The sequence below is a fragment of the Syngnathus floridae genome, chromosome 17 (assembly GCF_059516105.1).
Source record: "Syngnathus floridae isolate MCC-2025c chromosome 17, RoL_Sflo_1.0, whole genome shotgun sequence".
Lineage (NCBI taxonomy): Eukaryota > Metazoa > Chordata > Actinopteri > Syngnathiformes > Syngnathidae > Syngnathus > Syngnathus floridae.
The window spans coordinates 5744690-5757604 of NC_142429.1; the positions used below are offsets into that span (position 1 = coordinate 5744690).

Genomic DNA, 12915 nt, shown 5'->3' on the forward strand with positions numbered 1-12915 from the left:
TCGAATTAAGTTATAAAAAGACAACATAGAAATTAGGCCAATTAAACTAGGCCTACAACATTTTGCATTAATTTAACTACCATCATGTCACAGGAAAATTGGAACAAGTGTATTCACATATTTTTTTGTTTTTTCTGTCAAACATTTGCCTCTTATCAATTATCATCAGTCCAGTAGCTTTGCGTACCATGCTAGTTTTCGGTTTAGCACAATAGGCAGGCCACAAATCATAATGGTGACTTTTAAGGTGACCTATCCTACTAGTTGTATTGAAGCTTGCAGTCTTTTTCCCTCCCCGTGGAATTCCTGCAGAACACGCTGCCCAAATTGCAAGTGAATTGTCTTCACCTGACACAGTGAAAAAATATTATGATGTGACAAATAATCGATTGGCCAAAAATGGAGGGGAGGGGTTGAGTACAAACGGCAAAGGGAGGGCTTGAGGAGCCAGGCACCAATAGACTATAGAGCTAAAACGTCATTATTATTATTATCTGTGTTTTTTTAATTATCGGTATGACGTCACAGATCCCGATATCAGTCAATAATTATCGGCCACCAATATTATCGTGCATCCCTAATTTCTATCGTCGGTTTCCCAGCTGGAGGTGCGCCAACCAATACACGGCTCGACAAGCATGAGACGAGGCGTGCAAAGGAGTCAGAGGAACTGATTGTAACTCTTTGTGGCCGTGCTGTGGATCAGAGCCCTTTACAATAAGCTTCTTATGAACAGTAAACACAAAATAAAATAAGGAGCAAAATCTGCCTCAATGCTTCTCTTCACGTCTCGTGTTGTCGTTTATTGTCGAACTGTTTCGTCCTGAGCAAAACAAGCATAGTACACACAAACCCTCAGCCCCCACCAAAAAAAAAAACAAAAAAACACTTGAATTGAAAAATACTACATGCACCCTTTCATTTGAGTGGCTAAATAAATAAATAAATAAATAAATAAATAAATAAATAAATAAATAAATAAATAAAAGAAATTTGGGCCCATTACAGTCTGGAGTAGCGTTGCATAATTACGGGAAGATGAGTTTCAGGCTACAGAAATTGGCTGTCCCTTTGCAACCCGAGTCTGAAATAATAGAAACTCTCCTCAGGGAGTAAAAGCCAATATAAAAAATAAAAAAAAATACGGGTGCCCTTAATATATGCTGTCCAGTGAAAAGCCATCATCAATCTAATTGAAGAGATGGGGAAAAAAGACCCAACAATTAGTCTGAGAAAATTTGCCAATTTTGATTTGATGATGATTTGGCTTGGGAACTAAACGTCACAAAGGAGGGAGAAGAGGAGGAAGAAGCGAGAGGAGGATACCACAAGTGCCACGACGACAAGCTGACCTTGTTTACACCACCTAAGTTTAGCTCTACAGACTGGCTTCCAAAATAGCACGGCATTGACATCTATACAGTGAACGACACTGCCAAAAACTTGTCACTTAAAGAACACATCACATCACGCGCTACCTCACAGTAGCTACTCGCCTACTAGAAAAAAGCTATCAGACTTCAATAGTAAGCCACTTTTGGTACAATTGCAAAAAAAAAAAAAAATAGAGGGGGAAACAGTCACAGATTTTTTTTTCCCTACACATTTTTTCCACCTTGTATTTCTAGAAATAACGGAGGGTATTCTACCTCGTAATAAAAACAATAAAACAATAAGATGGGGTGGGGGGGTGCCTCCAAAAGCCAGTATTAATAGCATAATTGCGTAAAGGGGTCTTCTTACACTGGTTTGGTTTTTCTTGCAGTGTTCCCAGGTCAAAGGTCAAACTGAAGCTACACAATTACCCCCTCAATGTTTTTGAGGCTTTTGAGCTTTTCCGTTCCCCCACCCCGGCTTGTAAGTCACATTGAGACAAAAGAACTCCACATCTTATCCATTTAAACAGTAAAGCTTGTTCGTTGATTTTTATTTTTTTTTTTAAATCTGACGGCTCTGTAAACAAAAACAACCTAAACTCCATCATATTTTCTCGAGGAGTAGATTAAACAGTTAGAACATTCAAGGTTTGCATCGCATCCTTTTTTTTTTTTCTTCTCGTTGTGTTTTCAGTGCACACGTGTATTATTGCATCTACCGGTCATATCGGCAATGATTAGTTCTGTTGAACGCTGTTGCACAAAGCGATGCTAAGATTTGAAGTGCATTCATCAATGCTTGTGATTCTTGAGAGGGGACATGTTATGGAAAATTGCTCATCTACTTCCTAAATCTGCCCCCTCCCAACAGAAATAGCGTCTGTACTGTAGAGTGTGCTATGATTCTTGATCCTTGGGGTATTTCCACTAAAACATGTCACGGACATGTTCTTAAGACACCAGGGAACTGTTTGTGATGAAAGAAAAAAAAAAAAAATGCACGTCTCTTTTGATATTCTGGAGTCAGTCAGTGCATAGTAACAATTGCAAAAGCTTCGTTTCTCAATGTAGAGAAATCTTTCCATTATTTTAGGATTGTACTGGCTAAGAAGTGCTAAAAGAGGAATAAAGCGACGGGGTTTTCGCAAACGTCAACAATAGCTGCACCAGTTGTCGGAAAACAATATTGCCATCGGAACGCCTTGTTAGGATGCACTGACTAGTTTTGGTCTTTGCGCTACTACGACCGAGCTTACGTTTTGGATTTGACGATGGTGATGACGCTGGTGGCGGCCACTTTACCTGGGATGAGCGGCCCGATGACCGAGGCCATGGGCCCGCGGGCCGAGGTGACGGGGTTGCGCGCCACAGTCCTGGCAAAGTTCTGCAGCGCCTCGTACTTGGAGCGCAGCGCGTCCAGCTCCACCTTCATGCTGGCGTTCTCCGTGGCCAGCTTGTCCACTTCCTGTTGCAGCTGAGCCTTCTGCTTCTCCAGCTCTTCCTTCTGCGTCACACGCTTCACTCGGCAGCTGGCGGCGTAGCCTCGGTTCTTGAGCGTGCGCCGCCGCTGCTTCAGTTGCAGGATCTCCTCCTTGGTCAGCCCGCGCAGGTGCTGGTTCAGCTCGCGTACCGACATGCTCACCAGCTCGTCGTCCGTCAGGCTGGTGCCATTTTCGCCCGGCTCACGCTTCACCTGGGGCACGATGGGAATTTGTCATGATCAAAAGCACCTCAAGGACGTCTGGCGGGTGGAGAGTGTTATGCTAGTTGCTAAACGGCTGTCTGGTACCTTTAAGGCTTTGCTTCCCTTGTTTGGAGTCGTCATGCCCCGCGAGCCGCGTCCAGCTGCGCTGCTGGCTAGTCTGTGGAGAAAATGGCACCAGGAACGTTAAAAAAAAAAAAAAAAAAAACGTGATGGCTGGAGGAAGGATGAAAAGGCAAGAAAAGGCTTAGCATGATATCATCAGTGATTGTCAAAGTGGAAAGCGGCACTTGGGATAAAAAAATTGAGGACAGAAAGGAGGTTTGGTGTCCTCCACTTTTGCTTTCGCTGAGCCGCCACGCGGCCCTTGGTGCTTTACACTACAGCCTCGCTAAATGCTGCGTCAGCGACCCGGGCGCCTACCGCTGTGAGCCCAGCTAGCACATTGCCTCCGTAAGCTGATTTATGCCCGCTGGCATGTTGGCAACTAAGCAGACAAATGCATTTCAAGGAGGAGGGCTAACAGGGGGTCTTGGTGTTTTTTTTTTTTTTTTTTTAAGAATCAAAAAAACAAAAGGAGTCCCAACAACAGTGGACGCGTGCTTGCGGATCAGTCATTTGTGCAGGCATGAACCTCGGCAAGTGAAGGACACGCACGCACACACACGAGCCATCGAGACTGCCCGCCTATTTCCATGGCAACAAAAGAAAGGCTGCTACAGGTGGGCCGCGCGGCAGAGCCAAACAGAGCGCGCGAGACAGACGCTTGTTAAAAATGACCTGAATACGACACCGTCACACAGGCTGGGGACATAACAGGAGGTCGCGCTGTGACTTGCATTCCTGATGCCGTCTACTTGGAGAGGAAAAAAAAAAAAGTCCTCTGGCTCCTCCTCATAAAAGTGCAATGTTGCCCGTATAAAAAGCCTTCGGCAGTCTGGAGGGAGATACGGCTGCACCTATTGCTCCATGGCCTTTGCGGCGACTCATTTCCAGTAAGCATTTGGACCGCACACGCAAAACCTAATGGCATATAATGGTCTGCCTGATGAGGCACAGACAATGGACAAATAGATTAAAAAAAAAAAGAAAAAAATAGTCGGCTAATGTGGACTGGAAACAACGGGGAACAAATCTGTTCTCGGAACGTGGCATCAGGGAGGTGTTTTGTGTTCAAGCAGCTGCGCGGGACAACACTGCGGGCGGGCGGGCAAGGCTTGGAATGCCAAAGAGCCCGTCCGTCCGTGTGTGGAAGGATAGCGGCCGGGCTGCGAGGCTCCAGAACCGTGACGAGAACAGCCCGTGCCCAGCTGCTCCCTTTCGCTGCCAGACGAGCAAATCGTATGAACGTCTCCAAAATCACAAGAAATAGTGTTTTGTTTGAGTCGCCAACGTCACATACATATTTCACGTTTGCGCATTTAAAGCAACTACTAAAGCATGCAACTTTTCAGAATTGAGGACTTGGAGCCCACCTCTTCGAGCCCAGGGGTCAAGCAGAAAGCGACGTGGATGGCCCTTTTTTTTTGTAGGCGCTTGCTGAATTTTTATGAATCGCCTGGAAGAATGCTGACAAATCAGCGCTGATTGCTGCTAGAGCAGAGACGTATTACACCCACAGGAGACAAAAAACGCTGAATGTGGCCACCCAGGTAAAAAAAAAAAAAGAAAGGAGGGGATGCGGCGATGGAGAAGAAGGCGGAGAAGGCGCGAATACGGCGGACGGGAAAGCGCACGCTCGACACATTTTGGAGGAGCTTGGGAGGAACGGGCCGAGGAAGGAAAAAGCACTGATCTCAGCAAGGATCTCACATACACACACACAGCAAATTGTCAAAAGTGCCAATTATGAAGTGACAGGATGAAAAAATGTATGGACAGCTCATGGAGGAAGCTTGAAGCTCAAGGGGGGGGGGGGGAAAGGAGGCACTCTGGTCCGGCCTTGAGCAAGCGTGATGCTTTAATGATCCCGTGCCTAGGACGGACGGGATCTCTCCAAAGATGACCGCCATTAGCCGAGGGGCCCTTTGTTGTCAAGCCTCGCGCCGTCCGATGAATATTTATTGGGGAGGGAGGGAATAAAGATGCTCTGGAGGTGATTCTTCAAGGATACAAGCGAGCGAGGGGGTCTTTCATCAACAGCTGTCTCAAAATGGCGCCGGGATCTTTTGTGGGGTGAGGGTGGGGGTGGGTTGTCACGCTTGGCCGCTCAGGGAGGCAGCAGGGGGGAAAGCCATCGCCACTTTGACAGCAGTCTTAACAAGATTATTGGGGCCAAAAGACCAGAAAAAAAAAAAGGCGGGATCTACATCTCACAGCCAAGATTACGACGCAGCATGTCTTCTGAATGCTAAGCGCGAGCGAGGGCGAGGCGCAAGGTGGGGCTGGCATATCATCATCATCATTCCGCGAAGAGGCGAGCGGGGCCGGCACGTTAAGGAATTGGGCTTGTCACCATCCATTCCTGAAAAGCGCGAGTCCCGAGCGCTCGCTTGGCCGGTTAATGAAGTGAATAAAAAGCAAACAGCGGCCAGGCGAGGCATGCTACTCAAAAACGTGTTTAGACGACAGCTAGAAGACAAACAGCTCCATATGATAAAGAACATTTTAAAAATGGGAAATGATCACAGAGGAGAGCTGCAGGGCCCATTTGAACTTTGTCGCTAACCAAAACAGCAGCACCTAAACTGTCACTCATTTTGTAAACGAGGGGTAGAATTGGAATCAAGGTTTGAGGCTTTGGTTAACGGTTTGGAATAAAGTTGAAGTCTATTCAATTTTAGCCTTTTGCAATATAATGAGACCACACAACTCGTATTCCCGCCATTCATCTGCAACAACAAATCCGGCTATTCAGATCGTTATCGTTCCTCGCTTCCGCTGAGTGCAGTCAATTATTGGGCATGTCGCGGGGCGTTTAGCAGCAAATTAAAAATGAGATAGCACTGGGAAAGGAAGGACTGGGATAAAGTTGCAGATGACTGAGAGAGAGCAAGAAAGAGAAGAGAGAGCAAAATGAGAGAAAGGTGGGTTTTGCTTTCCAAAAAGGGAGGGAAGCTATTAACTACTAACTATTCAGAGCGTGAAATAAGGGTGACAGAAAGAGGCAGAGGGGAAATCATTCAACTTTCACAGGCAAATGGAAGACTCGGGAAACACTCCAGACAATTCTGTATCACCCAAATATTAAAGGACGGAAGTTATTCAAAAAGGACAAATGGTTCGATCCAGAATTTAAAATGTTGCCATCATAAAGCTCTGTAAAAATTGCTAAAAATCCCTTCATGCCAGAAACAGACCACAACAAAAAACAGTAACAATGCTAACTAGACAACGTTTGTCCCCAGCTAATGCTAGCAGCTAACATGGCCGTGTTCTTTCGAGTCACGCAAATGGACACTTGTCTTTTCAAAGATCAAGATGACCCGCCGATTCCGACCGAAACGACTTCATTCCGGCTCCATCGACTGGACTCTTCAGAAACAAGCAATAAGCAATCTGCTGCTCGGCGACTCTTGATCTGTGCCATTTATCCTCCGAAATGAAGGCTGGAGTCGGGGTGTTATTGCCACCTGCTGCTTAATGTCACACAGGGGGAAACGCTTGTGATTAGACTCATTTATCAGCACTGATACTGGGCCACTGGCATCTGCGGCCGACATTTCCTTTGCCAAAGAGGGCCGCGACTAATGATCGCCTCCGTCGCAAATTACTACATTCATTGTGGTGTCACCAAATCATAAGGCTGCAATTTTGATGGACCACAGTCTGTTTTCTAAATGGGACGTAATAGAGAAAACTTTTGATATGCAAAAAAATGTCTTGCACAAAGATTTGCAACATTGTGGTTCATTGACAAGTAGATATAATGTCAAAGAGGTCTTTGGGTCTCCCACAGGAGCCGTTCCACCCCCCCAGAGGACTCGTCTTGTTTTTTTCAGTGAGCCACAAAAGCTCAACCCCACCACCAGCGTCTTCCCGCATTCATTAAAATGCAAAAGTAAACTATGAATATAAAAAAACGCTGCCACTTATTTTTGTCACGCGGCGCTTCTCTTTCATGTATCTCGACTGATCATTTCTTGGAATATTTTAAAATCAAGAGACAATATAGTTTTGAGGCACTTGGTGATTGAAATAATAAAGTTGTTTCTGAGGAATAATTTGGAAATGTTTAAGTGTCACTTTTAAAACATTTGATGTTTCAGTAGTGCGGACAGCTCATGTATCACTTTCGGCACTACAGTTGGTTTACATCTTCACACGTTCTTTCATTTCCACTTCCTGCATCTGTCCTGACGCTCATGAACAAGCCGAGCCTCAGTCAAGTTCCAAGCGCAAAGTCATCCAAGACACCCGAGTTGAAAGAATCAGCGGCGAGGCATATCGCAACACTTAGCAATTCACCCTTGCAAGAGGTTTCATCACCGCCCCTGTGCGAGGGATGGGGGAAAAAAAATATCCAACAATTTATTGATCTTGCTTTCACTCGCTCCCTTTTTCCCTCTGCAGCTTAAGCAGCACTTTTGTGGACAAATCTCACGTTTGTGTTCCTTCCCGGAGGCTATTAATTGTCCTGAATAGGCGTAACCGCTCCCGAGGCACAGCTGTGTGTCGGCCATATAAGATGCACGATGGTGCCGAGTCTTGCTCGGGGTTTCGTCAACCTCTCCATCCGATCATCCCTCAGCAACTAGACAACGAGGCTGGGCGACTTTGATATTTTCACAAGAATCCAATAATAAAAAATAAGGTAAATATTTATTACTACTTAAAAACATGATTTTGTAAGTGACTGTGTACTATTGTTAGCCTAATAGCATAATTGCTTAATATTAAACACATTATTAAATGCTCAACAGCAAAGACCTGCTTCAAACTATGAAAAATATATATATAAATTTAAATTTATTGATTACTCCATTATCCAATCCATCCTCGCCAACAAAACACCTCCGCCCAGCTCCACCAGGCTCCTCCTCGGGCCCCCATCCATTCTCGTTACCTGGAAGGCGGCAACTTAGAGCTTTATTGCAAAGCCCAGCACCTGCCTTCCAAAACGCATTTAAATGCAACGCACACACGCACGCATACACACGCACACACACACACGCACACACACACATGCGATGATGAAATAAGTCGGCTTGGCGAGCAAGATCAGGGAGGGAAACTTCAATCTGCCCATAAATGTGCAACAGTTTCCAAGGTGACTTTAAGAGAGAAACAGTAGCGGTAATTCATTACCTGGCCTCCATGCAGGCTAATGGGCTGAAAATGTCAGGCCGTCACTCACGAGGGGGAAACAAGAGCATCTGCCCCATCAAAATAAGAGAAATGGACTGTTAAATTGTGTCAAGCGCTGTCACTGGAGAGCGAGCTTTCGCCTGGATTAGAATACAGCTAAATAATTCTAAACCCAAAGGAACACTGCGGGGTGAAACAAATATTTTTCAGTGAAGAAAAATCATTTTACTAAAAAAAGTTTGAAAGTTCCAAGATTTCAGTTGTAAGAAAAAAATAAGAAAAAGCTTTTTACCATTATAGAAAAAAAGAGGTAATGGAAGGAAGGAAGGAAGGAAGGAAGGAAGGAAGGAAGGAAGGAAGGAAGGAAGGAAGGAAGGAAGGAAGGAAGGAAGGAAGGAAGGAAGGAAGGAGAGCGCCTTTCAACTAAGGTAGTAAGGATGAAGAGATGCATGAATAAAAAGCAGGTCGGAAGTAAGGCAAGAAGGAAGGAATTCAGAAAGGAAGGATGGAAGGTAAGAGGAAAAAGTAACACTGGTCTTAGCAAAGGACAAATGGACGAAGTAAGGCTGAAACGAATGAAAAGCAAAACCAAAGGGAGTAAAGAGGTCAAGGAGGAAAATGTGCTTAACCCTGGAAATGTAATAAAATGAAAGACCATGAAGTGCATACCTACTTATGACCCACACTGCAAATTGCTTAACATGCAATTTGGAAATGGATGTGACAGCTTGACACCTACTTGGCACTTTTAGGTCGGAAGGCTTGAAAAACAAACAAAGACGTCCTCATAGGGGATGCTCATCACTTGATGCTGATCTCGACCCACCTCGGCCAAAAGACCCCCTTTATCTGGTCTCCAAATGGTTCTTTATGATGATTCAGCATATTGAAATAACAATCACGATGCTACACACAAAACAAAAGACCTTCGCAGTCTTGCATTTCGCGGTCTGCTGCAGCACACGTCACAAAAAATAAAAAGGGATTTCTTTTTCACCACAATACAATAAGAGGTGATTTAGGTTGAGATATAACAGCCTAGGTGGAGAAGCATAAAACGACCAACCTGGCTTGGCTTTGTCAATGTTCAGCTTCGGGTTGCTCCCCCTTTGACGGCGAGGTGATGAAGCAGCGGCGGCAGCAGCAGCAGCAGCGGCAGCGGCAGAAGCAGCAGCAGCAGGTTCGCAAGAGTTGACGCTAGCCGAACACTTTGGACATTCCACGACCCCCTCCGCGCGTCAAAGTGTCAAACAACTCCCCCGCCTACAAATAAACAAGCGGGACACAAGGGATAGAAACCCCCCGTCGACCCCCCGGTAAACATTAGGAAGCTAAGCAAGGCTTCCAACTGTCACGTCTCTCTCTCGGTGCCAACGTGCCTAAACCCGAGAAAAAAAATCTGACATTGTTGTACAAAAGATTAGCTCTCGTCTAGTTGTTTTAACAAGGCAAAATAAAAGTCACTTCCGCTTTCAAAATTAAACAAACTACAGAAGGGGGAAACGTGTGCTTAAGCTTCGAGTCCAGACAAGTCAGTGCTCTTATTTTGAAAGTCATACACTGCTGTAAAATATCGATAACTTGACGCCGCTGCGATAGGTGGCTAATCCGCGAGGCTAGTAGGCTGTCAAAAAACAACAACACACGCGCACTCAGCACAAACAACGGTAGACCTACCTGACTGGCGAGGGACGTTTCCTTAGAAATGTATGCAGAAGTTTCTTCTCGAAACGGGGAAACCACACATTTGAGAGGTTCTTGTCTGTCGTTTGCAATTTTAAAGGGAAAATAAAAGGCACGTTCCTTGTTTCCTTTCTGTTGTTTGTACCCGGCAGTACGTCATCGTGTTTAGTCACGTGACTTCATTCATGTGCTGCGCGAAGAAACAAGCCTGTATTAATAATACCCAGCTTGTACTCAAAGTTGACATTTTATTGACTCAAAATTGACAGATGGTCCGAATCATACTATTTGTGTAAAAAAACCCATCTGTGTCACTTTTAATTTTAATATTTAGAATGCATTTGGTTAAAATTAACTAACCCATTAATTGGAAAAAGAAATGTTACCCCAGGTAGCTTATATGTACAATCCCTCTCGCCCAAACTCAGTAGTCCATATATGTATTGCATAAATACGAGATTCTCAACCCCAAGTTCATTGCAAAGCATTGTCTTACATTGTGTAAAGTCTGTACTTTTCTGAAATGTTAAAATAAAACAAAGAGAAAGGAATGCCAACTTGTGTTATTTCTCTTGGAGCCTAATCAACTTTTCTTTGTTCTTGGATGGTTGTGGTTGAAGATGCTTATCCCACGTGATCGCACACCCACGGCCTCCACGGTCACTCCTGGCTGCTGCATCACTTTGTCGAGGGTTGTCTTCTTAATGGCAGCTGGTGAAATTCTCTCTTGGTCTGCCAAGAACTGTAGTTCCCTTTTGAGGGAAAAAAAAAACAAGTGCAGGCAATGCTTCAAGTAAAAGTCTTGCACAAATACCAGATAACCCGCATGACATTGGTAACGTAGCCATTTTGCTGCGGTTACTTGGTTCGAATACAGGAGGCCTCAACGGCGTTGATGAGAAGGCTGCGGAAGCCGCCGCTTTCCATGACATGGAGGGCGTGGATGGTGGCGCCCCCCGGTGAGCACACGTTGTCCTTGAGCTGCCCGGGGTGCTGCTCCGAGTCTAGTAACATCCGAGCGGCGCCCTGTCAAAGACACAAAAAGAGTTAGATTAAGGGAGAGGCGTTTATGTTGAAGAAGGAAGACAGAGTGGCCATTCATAGGTCAGTATAACAGGATTGGTCTTTATACAAATGACTTAGAGGTGCTTCGAAACGGGTTATATGGTACATGTCTTCACCACATTTTTATTAACGCATGATAACACCCAAGGTCCAAGGTTCATACCAGCAGGGCGTGAGCGCCGAGACGTACAGCGAGTCTCCTGGGCAGGCCCATCTTCACGCCGCCGTCAGCGAGGGCCTCCACAGCAGTGAAAGCCTGCAAGATCCCCATGGGTATATCCGGGTCTAGTCCATTCACACACATCTTACAAATGCATCGATCTACCCATTCACATACAAGCAATGTAAAAATGATGAAGTAAGCGACTCACGTAAGCAGGTCCGCTTCCACTCAGGCCTGTAACGGCATCAATGAGGTCCTCCTCCACCTCTGTGCAGTAACCCACGCTGGCCATGAGCTGCTCTAGCAGCTTTCCATCCTCCACCTCTGCATGGGTACCCGTGGCGTACACAGTAGCCCCTTCACGCACAACCACTGGCGTGTTGGTCATGCAACGCATTACCTTCGGAGCGGCATGATACTGCAGCAGCTTCTGCAAGAGCATACACTGGTTACAAAACTGTGAGTGGCTGACAACAGATCCAGGGGGTACACCTGTCAGTTGTGAAAGGCATCGGCTCATCTGCCACCTCAATAAGGAAAAGCGCTATAGGAAATGGATGATTGTCTCGCCTTTTCGATGGAGCTGATGGTGACACCAGCAGCGCAGGAAACAATAAGGTGGCGAGGTTCGATGCTTGGTCCAATCTCGTCCAACACGAAGGGAATGATGTGGGGCTTCACTGCCAGGAAGAGGACGTCGCTCTTGGTCACCGTCTCTTTGTTGCTTGTCGTGAAATACACCCCTAGTTTCTGCACGTATATTGTCACTGACTTACTAACCACATTAAGAAGAAGGCTTGTATTTTTAAAAGTTGAACCCACCCGGAGTCCTTGGACAGTAGGGAGATCTGTTTCCGGAGAGCTGGCTGTGATTCTGTGGGCGGCGATTACGCCTGAAGATGTCCATTGATCAGATCGCAAACTGATCAAAGCATGAAGGAATGAATGTTGGAAGTCAAACATACCTGCTGCTGTGAAGCCTCGCACCAGTGCGTGAGCCACCTGGCCTGCTCCTATAAAGCCCACACTCATCTTACCTGCCAAATGGACACCAAGGATACTTGAGCTTAAAATATTTAGACCAACAATAGTACAGCGAACCACTATTGGCATTGGTGAAAATTAGAGGCTGGTCACCCATGACAGCGACAGAAACATTATGAGGGAAGTTGCGACATAAATAATAATAAAGTTTCAACCAAAGTGAACCTAAGCTTTTAAAACACTGACACCAGCTGCACCGAAGTACATTATAACAAATAGAGAAACTTACGGATATAAAGAAGAATAACTCCGAGAAAGAACTTGTTTCAACGTCGCTCTCGCCCGCCTTGTTGTCAATCATACCTGGGGGGCGTATTATTTGACAGACGGATGCGGGAACCAATGACCGCGCACGCTTTCTCCACGTGTGACGTAACCAACCAATCGCACCGTCGGAAATGACAAATAGGGGGCGGGTTATTTTCAAGGCAGAACCAGTTGCATCAGTTTGTGCCGCGGGGAGAAAGACGAGCAGCAGATGTCAAGCATATGGCGAAATGCTAACATCTGCTGGTGGAATGTGGAACAACCGCATTGCGGGAACTGGCCTCCTTGGCGAATGTGTAAGAGAATAATTAATACATATAGTGCTCAATGTTGGGTGGGAGTATCTACAAGGTCCTGATGGTCTGTTC

General features: G+C 45.6%; 2 protein-coding genes across 2 annotated transcripts; both read right to left on the reverse strand.

The window, feature by feature from the left end:
- Positions 1–1910: 1910 nt before the first annotated feature.
- Positions 1911–10162, reverse strand: LOC148383910 (transcription factor MafG). The gene is made up of 5 exons (XM_088357806.1): positions 10003–10162; positions 9392–9588; positions 8326–8393; positions 3166–3238; positions 1911–3069 (listed from the first exon to the last, which is right to left on the reverse strand). Exons 3-5 carry the CDS (start codon positions 8334–8336, stop codon positions 2629–2631), a joined length of 525 nt encoding a protein of 174 aa, XP_088213932.1. The 5' UTR covers positions 8337–8393; positions 9392–9588; positions 10003–10162; the 3' UTR covers positions 1911–2628.
- Positions 10163–10242: 80 nt separating this feature from the next.
- On the reverse strand, positions 10243–12654 carry LOC148383911 (pyrroline-5-carboxylate reductase 1, mitochondrial-like). Its single transcript, XM_088357805.1, has 8 exons — positions 12510–12654; positions 12202–12273; positions 12059–12129; positions 11807–11986; positions 11445–11666; positions 11237–11329; positions 10871–11034; positions 10243–10760 (listed from the first exon to the last, which is right to left on the reverse strand). Exons 2-8 carry the CDS (start codon positions 12266–12268, stop codon positions 10592–10594), a joined length of 966 nt encoding a protein of 321 aa, XP_088213931.1. The 5' UTR covers positions 12269–12273; positions 12510–12654; the 3' UTR covers positions 10243–10591.
- Between the last annotated feature and the right edge of the window lie 261 nt (positions 12655–12915).